The 15,723-nt window shown below is 53.0% G+C and overlaps 2 protein-coding genes across 2 annotated transcripts; both read left to right on the top strand.

The window, feature by feature from the left end:
* Positions 1-1,271: 1,271 nt before the first annotated feature.
* On the top strand, positions 1,272-1,601 carry LOC139777656 (uncharacterized). The gene has a single exon (XM_071715219.1). It carries the CDS (start codon positions 1,272-1,274, stop codon positions 1,599-1,601), a length of 330 nt encoding a protein of 109 aa, XP_071571320.1.
* A 2,035-nt stretch (positions 1,602-3,636) lies between these two features.
* LOC139777655 (uncharacterized) lies at positions 3,637-4,011 on the top strand. Its single transcript, XM_071715218.1, has one exon. It carries the CDS (start codon positions 3,637-3,639, stop codon positions 4,009-4,011), a length of 375 nt encoding a protein of 124 aa, XP_071571319.1.
* The last annotated feature ends 11,712 nt before the right edge of the window (positions 4,012-15,723 follow it).

The raw sequence follows: 15,723 nt of genomic DNA, 5'->3' as shown, positions 1-15,723 counted from the left end.
TCCCGAAGGCACGACCGGTGTGCTTATTGAATGAAATAGGAAAAATTTTTGAAAGAGTCATCGCGGAACGTCTCTGGGACTTTATGCAGAATAATCGGACGGCCAACCTATCCGATCATCAGTTCGGTTTCCGAAAAAGGCGGTCAACCACGAATGCTCTCTTTTTTTTCAAACAGGTAATCACGGAGGCTCGTGCTAACGGCAGAGTTGCCTTGGCACTATCCTTGGACATAATGAATGCTTTTAATTCCATAAAGCTGTGGGCAATAAGAAAGGCATTACGTGTAAAGGGTTTCCCGAAGTACCTTCGACGGATAATAGAGTCCTATCTTTCCGGGAGGAAGGTAAGATTCGACACACCAAATGGTAGACGTACAAGGAGGGTAAATAGAGGGGTCCCGCAGGGTTCGGTATTGGGGCCCCTCCTTTGGAACATCGCGTTCGAATACGTTCTGAGGACCCTTTTGCCAAGAAACTGTCATCTAATTTGCTATGCGGACAACACACTGTTAATTGTGGAAGGAGACGACTTTGATGCCGTATGCGAATTGGTCTACGAATGCTTGGAACGTCTGTTAATCAATCTAAATTTTCTGGGCCTGGAGATATCCTGGGACAAGACGGAGGCGTTATTTTTTGGAAGATGTCCGCGTAACTCACGTATAAATTTCGACGGAAATATAATTCCCATTAAGAATAAAATGAAGTATCTGGGGGTTATTGTGGACAGTAGATGGAATTTTTGTTCCCATTTCCAATACGTGGCTTTAAAGGTTTCGAAAGTAAATAGGGCTCTCTGCGGGATCCTCCCAAACCTTCGGGGTCCCGTGGAGAACAAACGACGATTATATTACAGCGTCATTATGTCTGTGATTTTGTATGCGGCTCCGATTTGGAGCATGGAGCTGGACTCTTCCGAGACACAGAGGAGACTCCTGCGCCGGGTAATTCGTATGGCGGCAACGAGGACTATTATGGCGTACCGTACGGTGTCGTACGAGACGGCCACGCTCTTGGCAAGGGTTCCATCGGTTCAAATGTACGCGGCCTACTTACGAAGGGTCTATATGAATTTGAGAGAATTGAAAAAACAAGGTTCCTTCACAAACGATTCTCCAAGGGAAGAGCGTGCGACTGAGTGGTTGGCGCTTCGCCGAGAGTGGTCGATATACATCCGAGATCAACGCCTTCCTGGAAGGAGAACGCGAGACGCGATTGCTCCCAATTTCGATGATTGGCTGAACAGGAGGACCGGCTTTCTGACATTCAGAATGACACAGTTTTTGACGGGCCATGGATGCTTCGGGTCGTTCCTCTACAGGATCAGCAAGGAGGACACCCCGGCGTGTAGATATTGTGCCGATCCAGAGGATACATCGGAACATACGCTTACTTCGTGTCCGTTCTGGGGCTTGGAACGGGGCGAGCTCACGGCGGTCTTGGGCCAAAATCTGCTATTGGAGACAGTTGTCGCGCGGATTTGCGACTCGAGGGAGGCGTGGCGAGCGTTTTCTGTGTTCGCGGAAAGAGTGCTACAGAAGAAGGAAGAGGACGAAAGAAGACGTCAGCTTCCTGAGGATAACCCTGCGGACAACGGTTGACGTCTGTTCAACCGATAGCGAACTTTTGTACATATATTTGACTTGCGGTGAGCGTTGATGCTTTTTTCCTAATGCGGGTAGAGTTCTGTTGTTACTGTTGGAGTTCTTGGCGTTCGGTGGGGGGCGGTTGGGCGCCGGCCGGTGGCGGGCTTCCCTCCACCTGGGGTCCGGTGCGTCGTCGTCTCCGGCGACGCTCCCGGATCCGTGGGGGGATGGGCTGCCCGGAAGCGGTCGGCGTTTGTCGTCCTCTCGGGACCGCGGGGGCTCAATGGGGTTTGGTTCTGGCGGGTTTTGCTAGGTTTGGTTTTTTCAGGATGCTCGCCGCTGTTGGCCGTGGGGTTCTCCTGGGGTTGGTCGGCCGCGGATTGCCGCTCGCTGCTGTTTTGGGGCTCCAGCCCCACTGTCGCAGTGGTTGCCGGTAGCCTCTTTGTGGCGGCAGACCGTGGTTGGCCGCCCCTGGGTGGATTTCCGTGGTCTTGTGGTGGGCTCCCGATTTGATTACTTTGCGCCCTTCCCCTGGGCCCCACTTCTTCGGGGGTGGGGTCTAGAGGAGGGGCGCGGCTTTTCCTTTGCCGGGCTGTACCTGGCCGGAGATGCGGATCCCTGACGGCGGGGAACGCTCGACGGGATCCATGTTCTGGGTGGTGGGATTTATGTTTTTCCCTCAATGTTAACGGGCTCCGCTGATGGCGAAAACGCGTAATGCGGAGCCTGTCTTGTTTCGAGTGGAACCCCCTATCCGGATAGGGGGTCCCTGTTTGTATGGTTCGTACACGTCCAGTAATCGTTCGTGTACGTCTTCCCGGGGGGGGTAAGGTTTCCTGGGGAATGGTTCCGCAGTCAATGAAGAGACCCCTCGATGATATAATCGCCCGCATGGCAGTATCATAGGGGATCTCAGAGACGGTCAAATGATGACACTTGTGCTAGACATTCGACTAGGGACTAGTTCCCTTGGGAGGCGAGTGCCCCCCCCCCCTTTTTCGACCTGTCGTTGGTCCCTTGTCTTCGGTTTACGTATTAATGTCGCCTCGAGCGTGAGGACTGTTGTGACACCTGAAGTTTGCCTCGTGTGTTCCGCGTGTCGTAACTATAGTCCATTGTGCGGTGTTTAGGGAGAGGGGTTTTACTGGGTGCAAGCCCCACATATCCCGGGTGGCCGGCCCCCGGTAAAATAGGCGAGGTATTTCCCCTCTTCCTGTGAGAAACAAAAAAAAAGTAAGATCCGAGTCTTCGATATTGAGGACTCGGTATCACCCGAAGAGGTGGCAGATGCCATCGTCGAACTGGGCAAATGCCCAAAGACACAAATCCAAGTGGGCCCGTTTAGACGAGGCCCCAACGGATTACTAACGGCATGGGTGAAGTGCCCTTTGGCAGCTATTGGAGCCATCCAAAGTAACAGCAATAAGCTCCAACTGGGGTGGTTCACCGCGAGGGTGCAACAGCTCGAGGCGAGGCCCCTCCAATGTTTTCGATGTTTGGAGGGGGGCCACGTCCGGGCGACGTGCACAAGCACCGTGGACAGGGGTGCCAGATGCTATAAGTGTGGCGCGGAGGGCCACCGCGCACGCGACTGCAGGGAGAAGGTCAACTGCCCCGTGTGCGCGGACTTAAAAAGACCTTCTGCGCACAGGGCAGGAAGCAAGGCCTGCACAGCGGCGAGAAAGAAGAGGAGACCCGGATGAGCGGTCACACAGACTCCACCCCCCGCACCAAGGGAAGACGTAGAGATGCGGGCGGTGGAGGATACAGGAAGTAGGTCCGGCTGCTCTACTGCAATGGAGGTAAGAAAACCCCCCCTCAAGAGACCACCAACTCGCGAGGGGGAGAGCGAGGAAGACGTGGCCACGAAGAAACTGGCCAAGAAGAAGCAATTGAGGAAGAGCGCTTCCGGCGAGGAACCCCCTGCGAAAGACAGGCCAAGAGAAAAGAAGGAGGGGGGCCTCTGACAACGTAGAGGAACTTTAATGCCTCCAGGTATTCTCCAGGCCAACTTAAACCACTGCCGCGCTGCCCAGGACTTGTTCAGTCCATGGCAGAGCGCGGCAGTGGCCTGGGGATCATCTCGGAGCCGTACTCGGTCCCATCAAGCCACCCGTGTTGGGCGGCTGGCCGGTGCGGCTCCGTAGCTATTACTTGGAGACAGACGGCGAACCCGATCGCCTGCACTCGCGTCGAGGCAGGCGACGGATTCGTTGCAGTGAGGTGGGGCCAGACTTTAATAGTGGGGGTATACTTGTCCCCCCGACTGGGTCTGACGGAGTTTGAAGCCATACTTGACGACGTTCGTCGTAGCGTCGAGAGGTTCAATCCGGCGCCGGTAGTCGTGGCCGGGGACTTCAACGCTAAGTTGGCGTTATGGGGGTCTCCGGTCACGAACGCACGAGGAAGATCCTTCAAGATATGAGCGGCGGGCTTGGGCCTGTGTGTATTAAACACCGGCACAGCGCAAACTTGCGTGCAGGCGAGGGGGGGTCCATCGTCGACACGACGTGGGCCAACCCCGTTGCCGCGCGCCGAACTTCGGGATGGAAGGTGGTCAGGGGGGTCGAGACGATGTCAGATCACGAATACATCGAGTTTTCCCTCCTGGCTGCCTCGCCGGGGGCTCAAGCCCGACGCCGGGACATCGACCAACGGTTCCCGAGGTGACAGTGGAGGAAGATGGACCGCAAAATGTTCCGGGCAGCGGTCCATACTTCTCTCTGGGACGAGGACATCACGAAGGACGTCTCAGCTGACGTGGACGATGTGGCAGAAAGGATCGGGGAGATCATGACCGCGGCATGCGATGCCGGGATGCCCCGATCCAAGCCAAGTCCACGCCGGAAAACGTATTGGTGGTCGGACGAGATCGCCGAGTTAAGGCACTCCTCCGTCCGCGCTAGAAGGGTCTGGCTGCGTGCCCGGCGCAGTCAAAACCCTGACAGATTAGAGGAGGCCGGAGAGGGTTATCGCTCCGCCAAGCGGGCCCTCTCTTTGGCCATTAAGGTGTCCCCAAGGACAAAGCTTGGGGAGAGCTCCTGCAGGCCCTTGAGGAGGATCCGTGGGGGCACCCGTACAAGATAGCCCTGAATAAACTCAGACCATGGGCGCCCCCCACGACAGAGTCGTTAGACCCCGAGTTTCTTAAACAGGTCGTCGATACCCTCTTCCCCGATGACCTCGGGGAGAGGGCCGGCGACGCCCCCGCTCCACCACCTGTGGAGTGGGAGGAAGGACTCGGGGTGACTATGGAGGAGCTCGCAAGGGCCGCCAAGCGTATGAAGTCGGGCAAAGCTCCTGGGCCTGACGGAGTCCCAAGCAAAGCGTGGTCCTCGGTCACCGGGGAACTGGCCGAGCATCTCAGGATGTTCTACACGAAATGTTTGAGGGAAGGCCGGTTCCCCAAACAATGGAAAATGGCCAAGTTGGTTCTCCCCAAAGCGGGGAAACCAGCCGACCAGCCATCTGGATACAGGCCGATATGCCTGCTGAACGAAGTCGGAAAGCTATTCGAGCGAATTATCGCCGACCGACTCGTCCAGCACCTGTCCCGGGTTGGTCCGGACCTATTGCCGGACCAATACGGCTTCCGGGAGGGCAAATCAACGGTGGATGCAATCAACCGCATCAGGGCCCTCGCGGAGGCCGCTGCGGAGGAGGGCAGGGTGTTATTAGGTGTCTCATTCGATATCGCGAATGTTTTTAACTCCCTGCCCTGGCCGGTCATTAGGGAGGCGTTGATTCGTCATGGGGTGCCTCCCTACTTGATTGCGGTCATATTTGACTACCTTCGGGACAGGGGCCTGGTATTCATCGACAGAGATGGCAATGTCATGGTACGGCTGGTGGTACGGGGGGTTCCCAGCGGTCCTAGGACCGATCCTGTGGAACCTCGGATATGACCCCGTACTAAAGATCCCCCTTCCCCCGGGATGCTGGCTGAGCGGCTTCGCGGACGATACATTCCTGGGGGTCGAGGGAGACAACTGGGAGGAGGCCCAACGCAAGGCCAATGTTGCAGTGACGTGTGTGGTGGCTGCCGTAAAAAACCTAGGACTCCGGGTGGCTCCCGAGAAAACACAAGCTATTTTCTTTCACGACAGAACGAAGGGGAAGCCACCCGGACTGTACATCAGAGTGGAGGGGACCCGTGTCCCTGTGGGGGCCCAGATGAAACTCTTGGGCCTCTGGTTGGACGGAACCTGGAGCTTTGGCGAGCACTTCGCTCGCATCGCCCCCAGGATGATGGGTGCGGCGAACAGTTTGGCAAGACTGATGCCAAACCTGGGGGGGGCGAGCGGACGTGCTCGCCGCCTCTATGCCGCGACGATGCAGTCCGTGGCACTCTATGGCGCCCCAGTCTGGGCGTCAAGGGTAGAGAGCTCAGCGCGAATCAAGGCGGTATTACGCCGAGCGCAACGCGTGATAGCCCTGAGAGTGTCGCGGGCCTACCGCACCGTCTCACACGCGGCGGCGACGGTCCTGTCGGGGTTCCCCCCGTTGGAGCTCGCGGCTGCGGAACAAGCCGAAGTATATCGGCGTACCAGGCATCTGCGGGTCCCGAGGGGGCCTGTCTGGAACAGGGCCAGTCGAATAATCAAGCTCCAGGAAAGGACGGTCCTCATTAACAAATGGCGGGAGTACCTCGCCAATCCCACATTGGCGGGAAGGAGGACCGTCGATGCTGTCCGACCCTGTCTAGCAGATTGGCTGGACAGTCGGCGACACGGGTTGACATATAGGGCGACACAGATGCTCACCGGACATGGATGTTTCGGTGAGTACCTGTGTCGCATTGGGAAGGAGGCAGCCACCAACTGCCATTGTGACGCGACGAGGGACACGGCGCAGCACACGCTGGAAGAATGTCCAGCGTGGGCTGTGCAGCGCCGTGTCCTACAGGGAGAGGTCGGGAATGACCTCTCCCTCCCGGCCGTAGTGGCGGCTATGGTCGGGAGTAAAACGATGTAGCGGGCATTCCTGGCGTTCTGCGGCAGTGTAATGTCGCAGAAGGAAACGAGCGAGAGGATCAGGAGGGGGGAAGTACGCCCCCTCCGACCGACAGGGAAGAAGAGGAGGAGGAGGAGTGGACGCCGAGGCGACCGCCAAGAGTGTCGCCGCCGTCAGAAGAGTGGCGGCGGCGACTGCGGCCTCGCGGCGGTGCCCCGGACGCGGCCCCGCGCGAAGCGCGATAGGAAGGGGAGAAGGGGGAATGCAGTGCAGCACCGTGCCTTACGGGGGGAGGTCGGGAATGACCTCTCCCTCCCGGCCATGGTGGCGGCTGTGGTCGGGAGCGAAATGAAGTGGCGGGCATTCCTGGTCTTTGCGACCAGGTAATGTCCGCCAAAGAGGAGATGGAACGGATCCGCCGAGGAGGGAGAAATCCCTGACGCGGCGGATCCGTTTAAACGATAGACATACAGCCCAGTTACACAGGGCTGTACCGCCTTTCAAGGCGGCATTGCGACACTCGAAGCCGCGCGCGGTGTTAAACACCTCGGACCCTTCCCCCGACGAGGGTTGGGCCTCGAGGTGGGAGGTCGGCGCTACCGGCTGGCACCGGTCGTCGATCAACCTCCCACAAGTAACGGGAGGTGAGGCGGGGTGGGAGGTGTCCACACCCCGCCACCTATAATATTCCCTGCTCCACAGCTACAGAGCTTCGGCTCAGAGCAGAGGGCCAGCCAGGCCTAGCGCTGGGGGCGTCCGGATACAGTGATAAACGTTCCTGGGCGCCCTCATAAGGCGCGGGTAAGGACACCCGTGAGGTTTTAGTTGGTAGGCTGCGCGTGCCGTTTGCGACACGCGTGGAATCCCACACTCCCCTCGTCCCTTTGCCAGAAGGGCGAGGGAGTCTTCCCCCCTGACACGGGGGGCTACTGGGCGTCAGCCCGGTAATCAAAGATTTCCTCACGATAAAAAAAGGTAGTTAGGCACATAAATGTTGTCCACTGTCCCCATCCCCTTTCTGAATCCCGTTTGATTCGGCGGGATGATCTCCTTGTGTTCCACTTCCTCCCTCAGTCTTTCTGCTAACACCGCCACGTACACCTTGTATAAGGTGGATAACAGGGTAACCCCCTATAGTCTTCTACCCTCTCCCCTTCCCCCTTCTTCGTTATGGGCACGATCACCCGCTCCTTCCAGCTCTCCGGCCACCCTTCTCCCTTCCAAACTCTGTTGCAAAACCTCCTCACCCACTCCTCCAACTCCTCCCCCCGTGTTTCCGCACCTCGCTCGGGATGCCATCTACCCCCGCCGCCTTCCCCTCTTTCAATTTCCTTAAAACCCTCCTCATTTCCTCCTTACTTATTTCCTCCTTACCTTCCTCTCCCTCCCCACTCCTATCCCTCCCTCCTTTAACTACCCTACCTTCCACCCCCCCAAGCATCCTCATAAAATGCTCCTTCCACTCCGCCATCTATATCCCTTCTGTCACTTTCCTCCTCTTTTTCCTCTCCCTATTCACTATTTCCCACACCTTACTTTCCCTGCTAACTTCCGCCGCCCTTTTTTCCCACCCGTCATTCTCCTCCTTTTTCTTTTCACATAACTCCCTAAACTCCTGCTTCATCCTCCTATATTCCTCCCCCTTCCCTCCCTTTTTTTCCACCTTCTTAATTCCCTTCGTACTTCTCTCTTTTTCACTAAACACTCCTTGCCCCACCAGCCCACTTTCCTCCTTCCCCCCACATCCAATTCCTCCTCCGTCTCTTTTATTGCTTCTTTCAACCTCCCCTCCATCTCCTTCCATTCCTCTTCCATCCCTCTTTCCCCTAGCCCAACCCAGCTTCTGCCTAAACCTATTTCTCCCTTCTTCGTTCCATACACCCCTCCAAATCTTTTCTCCTCCTTTGTCCCCTTTCCCTCTCCCCTCCGCTCCCCCTTTACCCATACTTCCACCGGCTGATGATCAGAATCCACCCTATACCCTACTCTCATCCTTTCCACTCTATCTTTTACCTCTCCCTCACCTATTACATAATCTATCACTGTGCACCCCCTTCCCCCGGTATATGTGAATTCTCCCTCCTCGTCTCCCTTTATGGTCCCATTGAAGATACACCATCCTCTTTCCCCAAGGAAGTCCACCATAAGCTTGCCCTCCCTATTTATATTCCGATCCTTTGACCGTCTCTTCCCTTGCATCCCTCTCCCTTCCTCACCATCCTCTCCGCATAACTCCCTCCCTTTCTCTCCTGTCCTCGCGTTAAAATCCCCCCCTATCAGAGTTCTAACTCTCGCCTCCCTGTCCTCCACCCACTGCTCCAGCCCTCTCAGCGTCTTCTCAATTCCCTCACCTGCATAAACTCCCACTATCCTCCACCTGTCCTCCCCCAGTCTCACCCTGCCCATCATGATCCCCTCTTCCACCCCCACGATCCTTTCCTCCTTCTCCACCAACTCCTTCTTTATACCCATAACCATTCCCCTCATCGCTCTTCCCTTCTTATTCTTTCTCCTCGCCACTTGCGTTCCCCACTCATACCCTCCCGGTAACTTTTCCTTAATTCTTTTCCACCCTCTATCATCAAGCCACGTTTCCAACAACACCATTACATCCCATTTCCTCAACCCCGTCCAAAACTCCTTATCTTTGTTCTCCAACCCAGCCACATTCCAAAAAGCCACACTCCACTCTCTCCTTCTCTCTCCCTCCCTCCTCTTCCCTCCCTTCACCCGTTCTTCTATTCTCTTATTCTGCTCCCCCCTTTTCTCTCCCCCCTCCTCTTCCCTTCTTTGCTCTTTCCTCCCATCCCTCAGAACCTCTTCCTCCTCATCCCATTTCCAGCATTGCTCATCTATCCACAACCTATCCGATCCTCACCTTTCTTCTCCTTCTCTTCTCCCTTCTCGCGATTTCCTCTAACCTCCACCTCATTTTTCTCTCTTTCCAGGTCCAGTCTTCCATAATCCTCTCTTTCCTCCCCTTCAGCTCTCTCTTTTTCTTCATAATTTCTCCTCTCTGCTCCTCACTCCTCATCCTTACCAGAACCATCTTCCTATTCTGCTCTCTATCTCCCCCAACTCTCTTAACCTCCTCTATATTTCCTCTCACCCCTAAAACGTTTAACACCTCCTCCACCGCCTCCCTCCTCTTTCCTTCTTTTACCTCCAGTCCTTTTATTATTACATTTTTCCTCCTCTCTTTACGCTCCTTCTTTTCTAACCTTCTCTCCAACTCTCTTACCTTATCCCCCACCTCCCCCCTTCTCCCTCTCTCGCAGCCCTACCCCCCTTTCCTCTCCCCTCTCTATTTCTTTCCAACTCCTCTACCTTCTTTTCCAACCCCTCTATACAACTCATCATCTTCTCCCTCTCCTTTCATTTCCCCTCCCACTCCCTACACTCTCTTCTCAACTCTTCCAATTCCTCCCTCATCAACCTCCCCTGTTCCTTGAATCCCTCCTTCACCTCCTCCATCAACTGTCTGAGATCCTCTCTCCACCCATTCACCCCCCTCAATTCATTCATCACCTCCCTCACTTCCTCCCTCCACCTCCTCATGTCCTCTCTCCACTCACTTTTCTCCTTTTTTCCGCTACCCGGCGATCTGGGCGGCTTTTTACTACCCCTATCTAGCGATTCCTCCTCCTCCCCTCTCTCTTGCCCTCCTACGTTTTCCCTTTTCCTTTTTCTCGCATCCTCTACCTTCCCGCCACTCCCGCTTCTTATTCCCTGCGCCCCCACCTCTCCTTCATTATACCCCATCCTCCCAATCATCGTCCTCTATCTTTCCTGCCTCTAGTCCGAGTCCCTTCTAATAACTATATCCCTAGCCCGTCTCTCTCACAGCCCTGCGCACAGTCTATACTTCGCGTGCTCCCTGCCCGCGGCCGCTTTCCGCTCCACGCTTTCCCTCTCTACGCTTCGCGTGCTCCCTGCCCGTTCCGCTCTCACGCACGCTTTCCGCACCCTTTTCTCCCTCTATCTTTCTCTTTCACGACCTCCCTCCACTTCCACACGTACTCTCGCTCCTCCACTCTCTCCCTCTCACATGCACACTTCCACCAGTCCTCTCCTACGCTCTCACACACTGCCGAAAAGCACTCGTCTAACCACCACGTGTCACACTCTATCGCACCGGAAACGGAAGTCCAACACGTCCCTTTATGTACGCCCGCTTTCTTACGATCTTCTCGAGCGCCGACATTTTGCTTGACTGTTGCGTGAGGCCAACAACGACGCGACCTTTCGGCTTAATGGAATTATGCTCGTTTAATCACGCGAAACTACTCTCTCCGCACACGTACACTCTTTTCGTCTTTGTACACTCGGACGAGCGCAACTCGAATCCCGATTTGCACGAGAAAACCGCGCCTCGCCCAGATCCGGCTCGAAAGACCAATGTTTAGTTAGTTATTGTGGATCTGGTAGGACGACGAGGGTTTTCGGAAGCACTACACTTCTTGCCGAATACAAAGACTTTATTTGATACAAAAATCGCTATGACTGTTTTCGCGAGGCGTACCGGTTGGAATCTTTGGTAAGACTGACTGTTCTCCTTAAGCGGAGGCTTAGAGCTCCATCTCTCGGACAAGAAACAAATTAAAAATGAAGACACGCGACTCTAAACTCATTCGATTGCAACCACAGGCAGTGAGGAATTGGCTTGATATTTAAAGCCAGAGAGAAACCTGAGAGAAACCATCCCTGTGTTTTTACTGAGGACATATTTTCCGACGCGCCGCCTGAGAAAGTGCGCCTCAACTACGTCGTTTCGCTTGGTAACTGCACATGGTTTGCGTCCGTGCTAATGGTTCGTGTCCAAACTACCCAGCTGGAGGGGATATGCTGGCCGCGGCGGCCGCGCTCGGGCGGCCCGGCGCTCGGCAAGCTTCGAGCGAGGAGAGAAGGACAGACATACGATCTGCTTGTCTCGACTGTCTCCTTCTCTCTTGAGCTATGACGTAGCTGCTTTGGCACGCGCCGGCTATGCGACGTTGCCACGATGCCACGCATTTCGAGTATCGCGTCTTGTGCCTCGCCGACTGCCAAGTCTCGAGTTGGCAACATTTTAACTGGTCAGAAGTCCTCGAATTGTTGTAACATTTGTGAAGTAAGTCCAAAAAATATAAATAATATAACATACATTAAAAGTCTTCCATGTAATGAATATAATTATAAATTTAGGCTTTCTACATTGCATTGCTGGATCCGTTTTATGGAATATTTATTACACATTTGTTATAATTTTGATTTTAAAAAGGGCTACGCAAAGGGAGAAGATAAAATTTTAAAAGCCGAAAGGGAAAAAAAGATCCAAAAGACTTTAAAATTGAAACTGTCATTAACCGTTGGCATTGTAAAGCAAGGCTCAGGGACAACAAACACGGGAAATGTTGCCCGTTCTTTTTTTGCAGACGCTGAAAGGGTAGCAGAAATTACGGGATTGGATAAAGATGTGGTAAAACGATTGGGTAACATTTTGCAAACATCAGCATGTGGCAAAGATATAAATCTTGAGAAATTTGACAAATATTGTCTAGATACCGCAAAACTATGTCTCAATTTGTATCCTTGGTACAGTATGCCACCATCTGTACATAAAGTTTTACTACATGATAGTAACATAATTAAACATTTAGGTTTGCCAATTGGTTGCCTGTCGGAAGAAGCGCAAGAAGCAAGTAATAAAATTTTTAGAAAAACTCGCGCTCACAACAGCAGGATGAAATCAAGAAAATGCACTAACGAAGATATAATGCATTATCTTCTAGTTTCATCTGATCCTGTAATTAGTAACATAAGAATAAAACAAGAAAAAGCATCAAAAGATTTATCATCTGTGTTCAGGATTTTCCGTCGCGATCGCGGATCGATTTAGACACACGTAACGCCATCCCTTGCTCGCCCTCTGTACGAGTTGATTTCGCGCCGCACCCTGTCAACCCCTGACCGCGAAGTCTCTCCCGACGCGTTATTGATCCTGCCATGCCTGGATCGCGTGATCCAGCAAACGAAAACTATTGGTCAATACGTGTCGCGCGCCCGAAAACTCTCGAAACGGGACCGCGAGAGCTCCGGGTCGGGAAGCGGGTTTGGCTGACGTGCCGGGCCTGGGCGAGGTGAACCGATCGGCGTTCTCGCGCTGGTCCCGGGGATCCGAGCTCGGTCCCGTGCCTTGGCCTCCCGCGGATCTTCCTTGCTGCGAGGCTTCCGTGGCGGCGCGAGCCGTCGTGGTCGTCCTCTTCGGCCGCCATTCAACGCTCAGCTCAGAACTGGCACGGACTAGGGGAATCCGACTGTCTAATTAAAACAAAGCATTGCGATGGCCCTCGCGGGTGTTGACGCAATGTGATTTCTGCTGAGTAGTCGAAAATTGTACTCCGTTTCACGCGGTGCTCCACGCCGTCGTGCGCCCGCTCTTTACCGCGCAGCTACTACGCCCGCTACTCGAGCCGTCGTGCGCTCATTACATTGCGCCTCAGTGCGCCTGCAATTGCATCGTCGCTCCCTGCGACCGGTGAATATTCGCGTCTCTGTGCGCGCTTCTTTCCGCACCGTCGTGTGCCCGCTTATCGCCGTTGCCGTATTGCGCTCGGCAGACTCTACTCGGCTCGCGCGTATAAGTGCTCAGTGCATCTACTGTAGGCGCTACACATGCGCCAGCTAATTAACCGCCGCAAGTGCGCTCGCTAATTTCCAGCGCCAATAAGTGCGCATTAAATCGTGACCGGCGAACACTCACGCGTCACGTGCGCTCGCGCCCAGTGAACACTCTCGCATCACGTGCACGCTGCATGTGAACCGGCATACCGCGCCTGATTAATGTAAGGGTGTGTCTCTTATGAACCGTACTGTACAAAGGTTGATTAAACGAGAGCTTTGCTCGATTGTGAACTATCAAAGGGTCCTCACTCATTCGCACGCCTTATCTCTGTCGGGGTAGAACCCGCACTTACGTTAATTGGCGCAACGGAGTTACGCCCGGAGACGTCAACAATCTGAAATAAAAGATCTCTTAATGGAGTCTTAAAATAAGAACATAAAAGATTTTTTATTTTAGAACTGTATAAAATATAAAAATATAAGAAGTTTGTGTGTGTGTGTGTGTGTGTGTGTGTGCGCGTGTGCGTGTGTGTGTGCGTGTGCGTGTGCGTGTGCGTGTGCGTGTGCGTGTGCGTGTGCGTGTGCGTGTGCGTGTGCGTGTGCGTGTGCGTGCGCGTGTGCGTGTGTGTGTGTGTGTGTGTAAATAACGCGCAGCATATAGCGATTAGGAAATAAGAATAAAAAACAAAAAAAATTAATAGAAAAACAAAAAAATACAAAAAAACACAAAAAAGATTAAAACGCAAAAAAACAAAAATCCTTTTAATGACAGATACCTTGACGCGGTAAAAGGGCTTAAGTATTGCTTTATATAATCAGTTGTAATAAAGCAATGTAACAAAATTCTGTTATCTATTTGTCAATTAAATATTACAAACTGTGAAAAACATTAAAAAATAAGAATTTATTAAATTTTTACTCATTTTTCTGTAAATCTATTATATATTATATAATTTCAATATTTTTGACTTTCATATTGAATGCCATTTTGAATTGAAAATTTTTAAATTGATTAATTTATATTTAGCGACCCAAAAACCCTATACATATGTGTTTTGGTTGTAAATATATTCAATATTGTAGGTGAGATATCATATTCAATATCATTTCAGGACTTTTGACAGTCATTTTTGATCCGCCATTTTGAATTCAAGCTTTGTTTTAAAAAACGCGCAATGCTATGTTATAGAGCATTTTATTACAAGCAAATCCAAAAAAAAGTTTCTGAAATCGGTTAAGAATTGCACTGTCGGTCGATTTTTGTCCAAAAAGTGAGCCTTTTTTCCCACTGTGCGTGATGACGAGCTTCATCATATTCAAGAGAGGATTTCACAGCTAAGTCCCTGCAATAATTTTCCTTCGGGCGAAAACGCGAGCGGCGCGGTGCGAGTAGCGGGCGCGAGTGTAGACGCGTCCGGAGATGGAATTTCTCGCGGGATAAAATTGAAGCCCGATACGTACGACGGGACGGCGCTGTTACGCGAATTTCTTTCGCAGTTCTCGCTCATTGCCGTTGCAAATAGATGGAGTGAGACGGAAAAAGCTGTTGTTTTGGCGTCGTGCTTGCGGGGGAAAGCGCGTTCTTTACTTGATACGTACGCCGACGGGATCGAGTCCCTCTCTTTCGCGGAGTTAAAAGCAAAGTTGGAGTTGCGTTTCGGTGAAAGCGAACTCGCTCAGAATTATTATCTACAGTTCACAAATCGGAAACAACGCCCGGGCGAGGATTTCGCAGCGTTGGGCGCGGATTTAGAGAGGCTTTCGCAGAAGGCGTATCCAGAATGTTCTCATGAAGTTCGCGATAAAATTGCGAGCTCTCAATTCGACGCCGCGTTGTCCGACGGCTTTGTGAAGCGCACCCTTCAAGTTGAGGGAGTAACGTCGCTTAGAATAGCGATCGAGCGTACGAAAACGCTCGGTTTTATTGATCAGAATAGTCTCTCGGGAAATGAGTCTGAGCCCGTACTTTAATTATTTTAAAGAAGTTACTAATTAGTTTTTGTTCGATTTTTCTGCGTTTCTAATGTTCTGTTTCAGATTTTAACATCAGACTGTTAAGGCGTAGCGGCAGGGAAATTTTGAAGTTTTTTCTGGAAACCTTTCTGCCTCTCTCACGGTTTTTGACCGTGGTTTTCCCGTGAGACTGAGGGCGAATGCCGAGGCAGGGGACAGAGAGCTTAGAGCGATGGGTCCACGGAAGTTTTCCCCCTCTGATCCCGAAGAAAGAAGACCCAAGCGCGCAAAGCTCAAGAGGGAAGAGGAGTACCGGCGGCAGAAGGCAGGAGTTAAAGTCTTCGTCATGGAGCCTGGCCAGCTCTATGAGAAGAAGAAGCTCCGGAGTGCGTTTGGGACCAAGAAGAGGACGGCGCCCGGTAACCTGTGGCAGCAGCCCAGGGTAGGGCAGGAGGCCGTTCCGGTATCCTAGAATCGCACGATGGAGAGGACCTGTTGTGGAGGCTGGGATGGACGGAGCCCGGTAACTCGTTGCAGCAGCACGAGGAGGGCAGGAAGCCGTCCAGGAGTAGCGGTCTCCCGAGGAGTTGTTGCAAGCTGCCTCCCTGATTGTCGAGACGACAATCTG

This window comes from Temnothorax nylanderi, unplaced genomic scaffold, assembly GCF_030848795.1.
Source record: "Temnothorax nylanderi isolate EJ_2023f unplaced genomic scaffold, tnyl_v1.0 TNYL_tig0157_pilon, whole genome shotgun sequence".
Lineage (NCBI taxonomy): Eukaryota > Metazoa > Arthropoda > Insecta > Hymenoptera > Formicidae > Temnothorax > Temnothorax nylanderi.
The sequence above is the reverse complement of the archived record's forward strand: the minus strand, read 5'-3'. Positions and strand labels throughout refer to the sequence as shown.